This window comes from Halyomorpha halys, unplaced genomic scaffold, assembly GCF_000696795.3.
Source record: "Halyomorpha halys isolate HHAL.00 unplaced genomic scaffold, Hhal_1.1 Scaffold1331.1, whole genome shotgun sequence".
NCBI lineage: Eukaryota > Metazoa > Arthropoda > Insecta > Hemiptera > Pentatomidae > Halyomorpha > Halyomorpha halys.
In genome coordinates this window covers 304393-320762 of record NW_027114913.1, presented here as the reverse complement: position 1 = coordinate 320762, position 16370 = coordinate 304393, and the positions used below count along the sequence as shown (strand labels likewise).

The following is a 16370-nucleotide window of genomic DNA, read 5'->3' as shown; positions in this document are numbered from 1 at the left end:
GTGTTTATATTGTCGTCAGTCTAGCATAAAAACGAAATATTGCATGAAATCAAAAAATTGTTTAGTCTTTTTAAGTAAGATGAGCTATTTCTAGCCAGTATTTATGTAGTGTTGCTGTTTTGTTGATACCCCAAACGTAAGATTTTTAATTTTTTAAATAAAATAATATATATCTATTTATGGCTCAAATACATTATTTCTTCAAAAGCCCATAACGACAATCTGTCAAATAACAGCTTTTATTATTCATTTATTTTTAACAATTTTAACCAATACCAATATTACTAACAAAATACCATACCTTAAATCTTAAATTTATAATTCAAAAACTTTTTGCAAGCTATCCTGTCCATGTCATCAATTTCAGTCAAATTACTCTATGAATAAAATAAAACAATAGGTAATCATACTAATTGAATTAATATGAATATTTAATTATGTAATTTGATTTAAATTGATCACTTGTGGAGTATAGCCAACAACAAGTTTTTAAATTATTGATGTGAATTGTAAATTTGTATTTAAGGTATGCAATTTTGTTAGTAATAATGTTGTTTATTAATTTTTTTTAAAACGAATGTATAATAATAGCTGTTTGATAGAATGTCCTTGAGGATAGCCGAATGGGCAAAAACGTTTTCCGAGAGTTAACTGGATACAAATTATTTTATTTACGCAATTAAAACTGGTCACAAAAAATATATAAGGTAAAATTTTTAGTTCTTAGTTAACTTTTATTCGAGAGATTGATAAATGTTTTTCGAATTCTTCAAAAATAACTTAATTTATAATACTGCATTAGGATTGACGATTTAAACCCTGTTTAGTTTGCTAGTTGAAAAATTTAAAAGTAATCAAAGCTTAACACTGTTTGGATCTAGTTTTTGATTTACCAAAAGCGAAAAGTATTTGTGAATTTCATTCAAGCTGATGATGGCACAGTATCCGATACTGAACTGCGGTTTTGTTAGGATCTGATAACGAACAGAACAACTGCCAACTTCAGTCACATTGTTCGGGGTCATGCCATCCCTATATCCCACGCACCTACGCTCTCAGGAGAGACATAAGTGATTGTTTCTTCTCAGTTCTTATTATCATAAAAAATTCACTGGACTAGATGAATGTCGTTGGAAGAGCTACAATCTCAAAAGTGTATTGAAAATAATCGTAAAGATTTTTGTCATCATCACATCCCATTGTATTAAAAAAAACAGTTAAAATCGTCTGTCATGAGATAAATTCTCACAGGACAGCTCTTAAGGGAGACAAAAGCAGGATACTCCGGCCGGGTTAAAAACAAAGGGTTGTATACATACCTAATTTTAATTAAACTCTCCTTTTTTAAATTAATAATTCCCTACCTCTTGATTACTTAACTCAAATAGCGTAGTATACGTATGAGTTATAAATATATAGTAAACAAATTTAAATAGATTCTTGGTGCAGAAAGAAAACAAAATAATAGTTATTTATAATCTTTAAATTTCTTTCTTGAGACTGGCAATTGTTTACTAAATAATTAAAAAACACTATCCAAAATTATAGTCTCAAAACATTTATTTCATTCACACGTCCAACGTTTCGGCCAATTCGGCCATCTTCAGGGACAATCTATTACAAAAGTTTCCATTATTTGTATGATCCTACAATCAATTCAATTATTTAACATTATTATTTATAATTTACCTTACCTTAAATTACTATGAGACATATCATTTAACCATTTAAAAAAACTCCATACAGGCTATTCTGCCCAGGTCAAAACATTTATATCTATGAACAACATTAAAACCATTAGGTAAACTTATTTTTTGTTAATCAGTATATCTCACATTTGTTTAATTACCTAATATGTCAAAAATACATTAAAAATCACAGTCAAATTATTTCTCTTTTATCACTATTTATACACTTTTATTACAACCTCACTTGTAACCTCCCTTTACTCAGTTCCAGCATTTAAAAAATTATTTATCATAATTACATTTTTGTCACTTTTTCTCTTTATTACATTTTATTACATATAATTTTGGATAGTGTTTTTGAATTATTTAGAAAATAATAGTTATTTGAGCTATTGGTAATTTTTTACATGGACACATGGCTCATTTTGAAAAAAATTTGCATATGGAAATGAAAATGTTAAAATAATATCCTTAACTTATTTCGTCGATACGTGCAGCAAAATAGAAAGCATAGAAGAGAAAAATAGAAACTAGATTCCAACCGCAACAGAAAAAACCCATAGCGTCTTCATTCACTAGGTGTGCGTATTTTAATCATCCCCTCACTGACTCCACAAAAAAACAGGATTTAAAAAAAAAAAAGTTGCTTTCTATTAAACGGTTTTTAGATTGAGTTGGATTAAGCAGGAAATATTAGAGAAAGCTTTGAGTTTGAGTAAATGAGGAAATTCCTTCCCCAATGCTATTTGCCTAAGCTCATCAGAACTGTGGCTCACTTTGAGTTAAAAGGCCACCACCAGCCTTCCTACATTTTTGCCTTGATTGCTTTAACAGGTTTTTTTTTTGTTCTTTTTCAACTTTTTTGCATATCGAATCTCTTAAATTGAGTTTTACCGAAAACATCCCAAACAAAATACCTCTAGATTTGCAAAGCATTACTGAGTAGCAGGACACGTCTCTTGCAATTCATGACTGGACAAAACTGTAAAATTACTAAGTTACTTTTAAACAGAAGACTAAAAATTACATTTAATCCATTGCAATATATTTATCTACATTCCAAAAATTCGACAGACATATGAAAAAGATTTGAAATGGTGAGAAGAAAAGCGAAATTCTTAAGAAATACTTGAAGTGACAAGCTACTGTACAAAATGTGTAAAATTAAAAAAAAAAAAAATAGAAACTTATGGAAACAGAAGTATATAAAAAAAAATCATTATTTGTATCTTATATCTCATTATTGTAGTTTTTACTCAACTGCCTTTTATCTATGACTACAATGATACATCAATTTTGTCAAAACTCTTCGTAAACAGGTTAAAAGAAATATGAAAGAATTTCCTTTTTATGTTTAAAATCGTCCTTTGCGATGGGAAAAAATGATCAGGATCCTTAATTCCAATGATATAATTAGAAAATAAATTCTGATGAAATTTCTTCAAGACCAAGGTTTGATTCAGGATAGTCCTACGATGAAACTTAAAAAAAACTAGCTTAATTAAAAATGTACACATTTTGTAATATTTTTTTTATTTATTGTTGAAGTACTTTACATATAATCCTGAATAGATTTTGTGTTTCTAACAACAACAAAAAAAAAAATGATAAAACAGTTAAAAGATATTTGTTATGATATTTAAATAAGCTCGAAGCAAACATTATGCTAAAACACTCTTAGTCCAACACACATAATGTCACATTTCTAAAAAAATCAGGCTGCATGATAATAAAATCTCCAATACTTGACCATGCAGTAACTGCATGTAGAAAACACACCATTTTCTTAAAAAAAAAAAGAACTTGTGCTGCTAAGACGATATAGAAAATTTTAACAATAATAATAACATATAACAATCAAATCTTCTTGTGGTAAGACAATATAATGACTTAAAAGATTAAATTATCAATTAAAATTAAAACTCAATCGTTAAAAATATTAATTAGGATTTTTAAATTGTTAAAGTAATAGGAACATAGAAAATTACTTAAATGTTTATCTTAAAGTTAGAAATTAACATTATTATATATTTTTGAGCACTTTTTTTTTCTTTTTTTTTTGAACTAAAATTAGTTCTTATTGGGTTATATCTATTTCCAAGGACCTAAAACCATAGTTCCAATATCTTAAGCAAAATCCTTCGGCGAGATAGAGATCCAATTTAAAGATGCCTTCAGAAATTACAAAATAATAAACATAAGCTCTAAAATAAGCTCTGAAAAAATCTTGTTTACTGATTTATTTTAATTATCATTATATACCTAAAAATGATTGATATATTCGTCGAAAGACATCAGCTTCATTATTTATAGGTTAGGCCCTAATTTTTTTGTTTTAATTAGTTTCCTAATATGGTCTCGGGACAATGGTTCGGAATAAAATAAATCCAGAATATTTACCTGAGACTTATGCCGATCCACTTGTTAAAATCTTTAAGTTTTGTAATAATTATGCTTCGAGTTCAAGATTTAAAATTAAATCAAAAGTTGTTTTAAATAAGCAATATTAATAATTATTTAAAAGGAAAAATCATAATAATTATATTTACTATTCATTAGCCTTTGAAAAATGCTTGAATAAGTGAAAATAATGGACTCACGATTCAGTTTCACAGTTGCTTCAGCCTCTCCTAGAGTGTTTTTAGAGACACAGGTGTAGGTACCGAAGTCCTCTATAGACACCGATCTGATTGTCAGCTTCATCTTGCTCTTCACAATGGACAGTGGTACTTCTTCTGTTGCAGGTTCAAACTTACTTCCTGGAACATAATAATTATATCTTATTACAAAGATTAGACATTGTTACAAATAAACCGATAAGTTAATTTGTCTCTTTTTTCCCATGTTTTTTTAAATATTTTAAAATGTACATTTATATCTAATTTTAATGCAAATAAAATGAAAGACCAGAATCTAAATTAGGTATAGGTACAATACGATAGGATCATAATACCTAAAAAAAAATTTTTTTTAATCGCTGTTTAGTCTTTAAATATATACGAAAATTAATTCTTTTTTTCGCCCAAAAAAGTGTTATATTAATGTATTACATTTTTTTAATTTTCTTTGTTATTTAAGGAATTATCTATTATGAGTTATATTCCTTATCGTTCTTGTGCAGTGCCAAATAGAAAAAATAGAGCTATAAAGACTCCACAAAATTTGTTTATAGAAATGTCAAAATATTTCAAAACTAGAAAGATTTGGTTTGAAGGGAATTAAAATTATTATGTAATCAACATAGGTTTTTTTTTCAATTTTTTAGATTGATTTTTTCATTGAAGGTGAAAAAGTTTGTATTTCTGTTTCTAAATTTTTGGCTCGACATAAAAAAGTCCAAACAAATTGTAAATAATTCTTACAAAAGGTCATTTAAGTGTATTTTTTAAATTATTTTTTTCCTTGCTTGATACCGAAGATAGGGAAGATTCTTATTCAAGTTTCACTTACCACCTTGAGATAAAATTAATTATGGTAAATTTCAAAACAGCTATTGCTTTATTATTAGAAATGACAAATACTGTTAATTTATTTCATGCAGTTAAGTGAGAGTAAAATTTGACTATTGTAATAACTACCACAGAAAAAACAATAATAACCTAATTCTTTTTAAAATACAATAATTTAAAAAAAAGTATTATGGAATAAGATTGGACACTTTTGGTAGGTCGCCTGAATTTTTTTTTCTTTTAGTTATAAATTTAAATTTTTCATAGTTCATATTTATCTATGATTTTAGTAGAAACTAATATTTTATTATTTCATATATAAAAAGTGTTTCAGATAAATTTATTTATTTTGCATTATTATGCTTAGTTTTATCAAAATCATTGGAACCGTTTATGAGAAAATCGAAAAAATGCTGTAACATCCCAGAAATACACTCCTTAAATATCTAATTTCAGTTTCGTACGAATTTTCGTTTTTGGTCGGATTTGAAATTCACACGATTGTAAATCTTCCACTTACTATATATTCCATAGGCAAGTAAAAGCAAAGAGTCCTTAGAATCGATCATGTTTACGCAAAAAATATATTTCTTGACAAGTTCTTATCTATAAAGATTATATATCAGTTTTGATAGTTCTCTACATTATTTTCATTCCTCTATTTATTGAAATGTAGTTCGAGAGCTGGCAAACTGTTTAGCCTTCAGGTTGATCCGATGGCTAGGCCCTATTTGCCCTTTGAACTCAAGGCACCCAACTGATCAAACGCAATTGAACGTTCCTTCGCTTGATTAACTCGAGCTCTTTGATGATCATAGATTGATAAATGATCAAGGGTGAACTTGCCCATTACCGAAATTATCAGACGTTAATAATGCTATTGGTTCGGGATTTGTGACTCTTAAATTTAACTCACTCATCGCCCAGTGAAGCATCCAGGGGTACAAATAAATCAAGACCAAAATAGATATTTTTAAAATATTTTTTCCTTGTAAAGAGCATATTATACTTAAGGGCCTTATGAATGTTTCATATTCACTTATTGCTATCTCAAGATCTAAATAACCACATAGATATTTTTAACTATCTGATTAGTCGTTAAACAAAAAAAAAACAGGTACTTATATATTCAAAACTTCTACAACCGAGAGGATTCATAAAATTCAGTTCAAAGTTCAGAAATTCGCACATTATATTATCAGCTCATTTACATGAACTTAGCGAAAAGCCCAAATCCATCCAGATCTCTCCAGCCAGATTTAGGCAAAAATTTATCAATCATGAATAAAAGTTTAATCAAAATTACTAAATATTTTTACGATTATAAATTCTTATTGTAAATAAATATAATTTTCTATTATTATAATATAAAATATATATATTTTTTTTAAATTTAGAGAACTTTACTTAATACATGTGAAAAACTAAAATTTAAATTGATTAAAAAAACAGTTAAATAAAAGGATGGATTTTATATAGACCCTTAGTCAAATAAAGTATTGATCAAGAATAAATAGATTTTTTTTTTCAATGTTATACAATAATTTCTTTTAATTTTCGAAAATTAAATTGTTTTTCTATAGCAAAAAATGGTTTGATTTTAGTGAAAAAAAATGAAAATGTCGTTAAAATTGTAAATAAAAAAAAAATTACAATAATTATATATAATTAGCAGTTTTAAAGTCAGTCATCAACAGAAAAATAAATTAATGGTCAATAAATATTGTTACAATAACAATGAATAACGATTAAATAAGTTGCTAATTGTTTTATATGACTAATACAGTTTTTTTTAATAAGTAATATTATATAATTTCCGACTAATGACTGGAATGTTTGCCAATGCCTTAAGTTTTGACCACTAGGGTCATTTACATTCAATTTACAAATTGACTAAATTAGTAAATTACAATTTTAAATTATGCATCCACTTAAACACACTAGAATGATTTTTAGACTATATTAAATCATAGATAATAATCATTTGAAAAAAATTACTGTATGGATAGTATAACATATATTAATTTATTTTGTATAGAACATAGTCTTAACAACGCCGGTACCATGGTTGGGTGTCAATTTTTATTTCGTGGAAGCACCACAGAAATAAAAGTCGACACCTGATTATAGTAACTGCACCCAGTAGGTATAATTCACTTTGGAGCATTGCGGTGGGCGTGTAAAGTTAAGGGTTAAAGAAACGAAAGGACCCCATAAAATTCTGATAAACACTGAAGCGACCGAAGCGTAAATGGAAGAATTTCGTCAAGGCTTAATTGGTTAATTTTTGTTCTTTTGTTCGGACGGATAACTGTCTAGTTGTAGGCAGCGAATCTTTATGATTATTATAGGACGAATTCCAAGAACAGTACCAAAAGACGAGTTTGTTCTCTTCTGCGGTGTCATTGCAGAGTATTCCCAACTTACCCTGTTTATTTGCAATTTTTTTTTCTTTATTTGTTCTGGGATTGATCCCTTTAGAATTACAGGCGCCAAAATTAGGCTTTAGGGCCTTAGAGAAAATAATAATGAAACTACAAAACGTCATTAAATATATTAAAATAATGAATTTGAAAAGATATAAATGAACAACAATAATTAACAGAACATAATAGAACAATTAAAATAAAACTATGTCATATCATAAAACATAAGATGACAAAAACTTCTGATAATAGATAAAAAGAAAAAAAAATGATAACAAATAAAATACAATTAAACTAAAAATAAATAATAAATGAAAATGTACAATTTCTGCTAATATACATATTTACAAATACAAAAAAAAACCTCAAACATTAAATACATAAACCTTATTTGAAACTTTCAATTGTTATTCTTCCGGCGTTGGGTGAACAGAAGGTGATCGAAGGTACAGGATTTGAAGATTGGAAAGGTATTAGAACTACGAATAAATGAGGGAATAGAGTCCCACAGAGAAGGGAAACAGATGAAAAAAGATCTACGAAAGACTGTGGTTCGATGTGCAGTTACATCGAGTTACAAGTCTGAAGGCCGTGAGCGGGTATTGCGGGATTGCACTGAGGATTTAAATTGAATGATATCAGAGATGTACGATGGACGGAGGGATTGGATAACTTGGTAGAGAAAGGAAGCAAGAAAATATTTACGACGGAGGGAAGGATAAAGCCACTTCAATACTTCATAAAATCGGGTGACAGAGGCGTCCCTGGGGACCCCAAAGATTTTTTATTATTTGGGGACCGTTTTAATTTTGCTTCGAGATCCCCAGAGACACCCCCGTAATGCACACAGCAATGATAAAAGTGGGGAAATATTAAGGAAGTAATCAGGAATCTAGAGGTTTCAAACGGAAGTAGATGGCAAAGATAACCTATAAACGCTTTAGGGTGGAGAAGATACGACGGGAAATATCGGATACGTGGTTTTTCCAGAAGAGTGTTTAGTTTATAGTGACATCAGGTTTTTAACGTATTGATGGAATTATATTGGATTGTTTAAGAATAAGGTTGGAATAGTTTTCAGGAGGTGATTGGATCCTATTACCATTACCTTAGTTGTTTGTGGCGTAAAATTTAAAATTTCTTATATTGGGTGGTCTTAAGAGTTTATAATTTTTTTAATAGAAATACCTGATATTCTCAACTGTCCTCTGTTCTTGATTTTACACAATAATGAAGCTTCCTTATAAATACAACAATAAGTTTAATATTGAATTATATGTTAAATAATGACATTATTCAGCCTAATATTTGATTTCACTGGGACATTTGAAGTGCGATAGTCCAAATCAATCCTTAATGTATATTAAGGATTGATTTGGCGATTATGTGTCTGGTAAACGTTATTTTTGGGTTATGATTATTATTATTTTTATTTTAAATAAAAAACCAGTGTATAATCAATATTTAGTTATGTCTGGAGTGAAATCATGTTTTTGTTTTTTTTTAGAAAAAAAAGGAGAATTCTCTATCACTAGCACTAAAAGGTTCCAGAAATGAACTGTTGCATATTCAATGTGGGCATGAAATACGTGACAGGAAATTCTCTTTAGAGTCAGAATTCAAAAGCTGTTGAACAACCCTCCTCACAATGAAAACAAGACGCTAAATCGTGAACTCGCCCGAAATTTACATTTGCAAAACAACATTAACCAGGGAAATATTAAAAACAAAATACAATGGAACGTGTGGGAAATTGTGGGGAGTCGTCGTACATCAATATGGAGAGTGAAACTTTTAAATAAAATAACTTTTATCACTTATTAGTCTAAAACTTTTTTTCTTGTCATTCGATTTCAGGTTGGTGTAATGTCACTGCCTTCTTCCGTCTCAGGCAGTAAAAGCTTTTTATGTATATTTAATGACAGGCATGAAAACAGACAGTGACTGCTACTTTTGGTTTTCACACAGATATGCTTATAAAAAAAAAAAACATAATAAAACAAATAACCTTAAATAATAAAAGAAAAACTTCATCACCCTCGAGCCAGTTATAAAGGAACAAATTCATCAACAAGTAAAATTTATTTGGAAGTTATTTATCATTTAATTGTTGACAAATATATTTAGAAAAAAAATACACTGCTGGCTGACTTGGTTCATTATTTTATGAAGATGTCCTTTAGTTTAAATTCCATCTGGGGAGAAATGAATTTAAAATTTGAAGAATCATAGAACAATAACGGTAATAAATAAAATAGGTAGAAATTTGTTATGGAAAAAATCAGTTAAAAAGTGCCCAGAAAATATATATATATACATATTTAATTTACCTATTGATGCTCCTTATTACGTCACAAATAAACTCATTCACAAAGACCTTAACATCCCATTCGTTGCAGATTTGACTCAAAACAAATATGCGTCTTTTCATTCCAAACTCCTTAACTATCCTAACCCATTAATTCTTAATCTTTCATCCTTAACAATCCCTGATGATCCTCCGAGGCGTCTGAAAAGAAGATGGCCACGGAACCTTCTAATTTAAATTAATGTTTGGAGTACCACAGATGGGTGGTTCCTTCCCAAGATTTTCAAGTGTATATGAAACATACAACATATTTACCTATTGTATTATTTTGTAAAGTTGAAAATTACATTAAATAAATAAAAAAAAAAAAATTTACCTATACATCAGGAACATAATAGAGTAGAATAAATCATAATAATGTCCTTAATAATCATATCCTTGATTGGTAGATTGATCTAGTGTTGAGGTTTTATACTTAGCTGAACTCTTTCCAAGAATAGTGTGTGAACCACCATACTTATGTGGTTTGTCCTAATGAATAGATATATTAATGAATGAATGTATAAGTCCAAAGAAAAGTGGCTTTCATTCAAGTTTTTCATTCCAGTTGTGTAAGGCGTTAACTATTAAGGAAAGGCGCGTAAATTTAAAGAGACTATAAAAAAAAAGCCCTCTCGCTCTGAAAACTGGCTGAAAGGATGAAAGTGGAATAAGAGATTTATAATGACTCTGCGGACAATAAGAGCGGAAGAAAGGAAATTTAAGTGCAGCGGATGCCAGGCTCAATGTGGTTTTTCTAAGCGCCCTTTGAAGAGTAGGAAAAGCTTCATAATCAGGAGAAATTGTTGGTCTCCTGGAGGTTTTGCCTGCTTCACTCGCTCTCAAGCATTGTCCTCTTCCCCTATGCTCACCGTCAGCCTTCTTTTCCTCTTTCAGGAGGCCTAATTAGATTTCCATCCGAGTGCAGGGGGCGACAAACCCGTTTGATCGCCCTTGCCCGTGAGATTGTTTTGCCAAGGACAAACGGCTTTTGCTAATTGAGGCGCTCTTTACACTAGCGATTCTCATTCCCAAAGCAAACGTTTGCTCAGCATCTCGGCAAACATCTTATATAGCTCCACTCATGTTTGGCCTCCTTTCCCCTTCCTTGACTTCCGACGTAATAGAGAAATTATTCATAAACTACAACTAATAGCATTGTTGAAGCATCAGGCAAATTCGTAGTAGAAACAATTTTTGTTGAATTTCGTCACGATTTTATTTATATAAATATTTTGATTTTTTATATCACTTACCACTATATACACACAATATATATAATGGAAGGGGAAATATGAAGATCCTATATTGCGTAGGTATGATATGACGATGAAGTATCCTGTGTCCAGATAACCGAGTCTGTTTGGGAACAGCCCAGCATAAAAATAAAAAGTCGTTCGAAAATGAAATTACATATTAACACCTGATTTATGCTGAGATGTGATAGCAAATAACAACGACCTCGCCGATGCATAAGCACTGTGTTTTCCGTTTCACCAGTCTGATTAATTTATTATGCCATACTATAATATAATAATAATTTAAAATTTTTCTAAGTAAAGTATTATCAAAAGGACATTTATAAAACCTGATGAAATAGGAGGAAAAGCCAAATGAGCCGATTAACAAAAATTTTCATTTGGAAACTTAGTGCAGGAAATTATTACCACCATTAATAATATAAAAATATCTGTTCTGAAACGAGTGACGATTAATTTCTACCCAAAGTAGAATAGTAAGTGAAAGTTGTTAGATGCGCGTACCACACCCGATTTTGTTTTGCTTGGTTCTTATATTATTTAAATTTTATCCGAACTCACCAAAGCTTCTACAAAAATTACAATCCACGCACTCAAAAAGATGTTTAGATAAAGTCATTTCAATCCGTTACACAATAGTTGGAGACATATATTCCATTTCATTATATATCCGTGGTAGATTTAAAATAATCTAATGGAAAACTATAAATTTTAAGGGAATAAAAATAATTGGATGACATCCCATAAATGTTTTCCTGACCGATATAGCCTCTTATCTCTGCGGGCATACGAGAGGGAACCCTATTCAGCATTTGGATTGCAAAAGTTGGGAAACTACCGAGATAGCGGAACGTGGCCTCTCTCTATTGTCAGGTCAGAATAGTTTTAAACCGAACAAAGGACACCAAGTGGTTTTTCAGGATGGGTGACGTTCGAGGGAATAACTGAAGGTCCTGGAGCTCAAGTGATGTTGGAGTATCTCGTATCACGGGAATTTCCAGCGGTCGATCAGTGCCCAGAGGCGTAAATAGCAGGCCCACCTTCCCGCCTGCTATTTACGCCTCTGGGCACTAATAACAAATACCACATAAGACCTTGAATGAGATACTGACAATTTTTTAAAAATTTAAATTACAACAGACAAATTTTACAATTAATAACTTAAAGCGTATTAGTACTTGTTTGTTTGTTTGTTTGTTTGTTTAGTGGCACCAAACTTCATTGGTCATCAACGCCATTTATATTTTATTTAATTTTGCTAATATTCGTTAAATTTTATTTATTTTTAATTTTTTAATTTTTTTATTTATTTATTTTTTTCTTCCGATCAAGTTATATTTTTGTCAGTAAATTTTGTGATTTTAAAAACTGGAACACCAATTCTATTGCCTTATCATCATCTCCAATGGTTTTTGAGATATCTTGGCTTAGTCCCAAGCTATTGAGGTGTGGTGTAAAATATGGGCATCGTTGTAAAACATGGCTTATTGTTAAACTTTATTGCAATACTGGCAGTTCGGAGGTGTTTCTTTTGATATAAGATAGGAGTGGGTGAGCCTCGTATGACCTATTCTCAGCCTAGTCAGTACAACTTCCTCTCTACGGCATTTGCGACTGGAGGTACCCCAGGGCTTGACATCCTTTTTAATAATTTTTAATTTGCTCATTGGGCTTTCGTTCCACATAGATTGCCATTGATCTTTGACTTCCTTTACAAGAGGCCTGCATATCTCTGACGGAGTTAAAATTGGTTTACCCCGTCCCGGAAGCGCGAGTGCTTCTCTTGCAGCGTGATCGGCCAGTATTAGTACTGTCAGGCCCGATGTGATGGTTGAAGAGAAATATATTTTTATATATCAACATTCTTAGTTGATGTTGATTACTTTTATGTATAATATTTGATTATGAATATTATCTTCCTATTTTAATTATTATATGCTGCTTATATTTTTATTATGATTATTATATACTGAACAATTTTGTATTAATATTTTTTACTAACCCGTTGTTGCATTCAAACTACATTTTAAGGATTTTTTTAATAAATAATAAGGATTTAATAAATAAAAAAAAAGTGTTAATTGTATTTAAAATATTTGAGGCGCCTGGGGAAAATGTTTGAAGAACCAGTATTTAAAAAATAAAATCTAGTTATGAATTACCATTTATATTCTGGTAATGAATATTCTATATCTATATATTAATATAGTAAAAAATATAATATACATAATGCAGTGTTTTTAAAAATTTGTTATTATTTAAATAAAGAGGTATGATATATTAGCATATTAGCTATAGCTTAGAAATATCCTTATTTATACTTAAAAGATAAAAATAAACATTTTTTATATTGTATGTTATAACTTAATGTAATATATTTTATATTACAATTTATTTTTTAAATTTTAGGAAAAAATATTTGCTTTCTAGAAAATTATAAATTTTGAAATGTTGTACAATAAAAGACCTTTAAAATTTATAATGTAGCAATTCTTCAAGTATTTCTTTTGCTTCATCAAATAAAATTTCTCGTCTGTCCAAATGCAAAAACGAAAACTCGTACGAAAAATCGATCAATGGGAGTGCCATTTTATATAGTCGATTTAACACTTTTTTTTGTTTTATAATTTTCTCATTAAGGGCTCTAAAAATTTTAATAAAACTCTGTTAGTCAATGTACAAGTAAGTAGTCTATAATATTGGGTAAGTCATTTTCTCATTGATATACATTAATTTTTGATTTTTAAAAACTTATACTCTAAAGTATTTTTAATTTTGCTTATTTGAAATCATTAATCATCTTAAATTTTGCCAGTAATAGAAAATCGAAAAAAATAAACCATGAAAACAATTATTAATTAACTTTAGGAGATAACAGGAAAATATTATTTCCTGGCTGATACTCGTATTTCCGGACATAGAAGTAGTAATATAGACGTATTGTGTAGCGTTGAAAAGTTAAAGGTTTTATAAAAATTAAATTTAACACATAAATAAAAGATCTTTTCTAATACGGGTTTTTAAAGTACAGAATGCATGCGGTTTCTCGTTTCGCCAGTCTGTTAAAACTTTTCATGTCACTATAGGGATTAAATGATTAATGTTTAAGTTATACTTAACATATACATGAACCTTTCAGGTTTCAATATTTTCAATATTAACTCCATAAAAACCTAACTTGACTCTATAATAATAAATGTTTAAGAACAGAATGTAATTTTTTTTTCTTACCTCCTATTTATTTATTTATTAAAAACAATTACATATATATACACCACTTAGACTAAGAAAATTATATATAACCCTATTTACAATTTATCTTTCTTTGCCTAATGGCATTATAAGATGTGAACAAACTTGGTCCACTGAAGGCGGTTTTTAGATTAGGTGGCTCGATAGCCAGGCCCTAACAAGAAATGGGGAGGAACCATTTCGGGCAGAATGTAAAATTTATTAAAACGAAAAATTAAAAAAATATGTTGGGAATTAGAGTTGATCAACTGAAAGGCTCATTCTTTGACAGGAAAGTATTGCAACAGTGAAAAACAATATAAAAATATTTGTTCTTGAACGAGCAAGGATTGTTTCTACACAAATTAGGGGAATAAGTGAAAATTGCGTGATGCAAGCACCGCACCAAATTTTTTCCAACTAAGTTATCAGAAAGTTCAACCTAATTATGAAACTATTTTCCACTCTATTATCTTGCTGACATATTGATAAATTAAATACATATAATAGTAACAGCGATATTTTAGAAATACAAAATATAATTTTTTATTTTAAAAAAAGTGTTTTTATTAAAAGAAATTAAAACGAAATATTTTTTCATTTCAACTGAGCCAATTAAGCAATTTAGACGATCCTGATTGGCTGATATATATTTTTAAAATTATTAAGGGCTGAGACAGGCGAAAGATGGTGCCTACGAAGAAGCGTGTTGAGTCTTCGTGATACATGATTCATTGTCTGCCACTTGTAATCTTGGCTCATCCCTCATCTCTGTACTTTACAAGCCCTTTCTCACATTTAATCCTACCTTCCCCCCCCCCCTTAGGATCCTGCTTAATATAAAACTTTTCGTTTTTCTGTTTCACACTGTTTTTTATTCTTAATCAGTACTTCAGCAGGCAGGGAATAAGGGAACTATATTACGACCTATTCAGGGTAACTTAAGAGTGGAATAATTATGTTAAGGAGATATATCTGCAATTCAAATGTTAGGGGTTGAATAGCGACTAGATTAGTAGTGACGAACCATGTCAGAAGTTAGACTTTAGTGTGGAGAAGTTAAATTTCTAGTTGTAATTGAAAAAAAAAAAGAATTAAAATAAAAAAAAAATATATTAGCAATGGAGATTGATAAAAGAAAAAGAGGAAAAATGTCTAAAGATGAGCAGTCAACAAAAGAACAAAAACTAATTTGATTTTTTTTGTTTACTTTGGATCAGAAACTCTTCCCAAAAATCTGTAACTGTGTAATTATGATCAATGTATTTATTCGTCAGTATAATGTTGTTCATTTGATGGCATGTTTTTTTTTTTTTTTTAGACAAACCGAAAGACTTTAAAATAATTGCGAAATCGTATAATGAAAAAAATATTTGTAAATAATTGTTATGTTTAAAAAAAACAACATGTAATGTTTTTTTTTTTTTAATGGAAAATAATTTATCTAACCTGTAAGAAATGGAACTGGAGTATTGATTTTATTTTTATACTGCTCGTCTTAATTAGTTTATGGCAAAGTTATCAAGGCAATATATCATTACGATTTTATAATACACAGAAATTGACATCCTTTAGATCGATTAGACTATAGTCGGTCACGTATATTTTGATTTTCGGAAAAATCTTTTATTGGAATATATCTTTTGAAAACGATTGTAGTATAAATTGAAAGCTTAGAAAGTAATTTGTCAGAATTCAAATTTACTATATAAAAATTTTTTTTTAATAATTCATTTATTGTTATTTACAACTGTATACACATATATACAACAATTTTCTGTAGGTGATATGATACAAACATATGGAGAACCTACCCACTGATAGAACTCCAATACCATTTCTAGCGGAGAAGATCTCGAGGCTATCTTCTTTTCAGACGCCTAGGAGGATTTTTAGGTAACGAAGGAGAAGCCAGGTTAGAAATATGTGGATTTGGGTGATTGAGAAGTTTATTATGAAAGGAACAGTAT

At 29.4% G+C, this 16370-nt stretch overlaps 1 protein-coding gene across 1 annotated transcript in view; it reads right to left on the bottom strand.

Moving 5' to 3' along the window:
- LOC106689334 (neuronal growth regulator 1) overlaps window positions 1–16370 on the bottom strand; it is a 177962-nt gene that overhangs the window by 52108 nt on the left and 109484 nt on the right. Inside the window, exon 6 of the mRNA XM_067052010.1 lies at window positions 4289–4447. Within this exon, the coding sequence (XP_066908111.1) occupies window positions 4289–4447 (159 nt within the window). The remainder of the gene's footprint in view (window positions 1–4288; window positions 4448–16370) is intronic.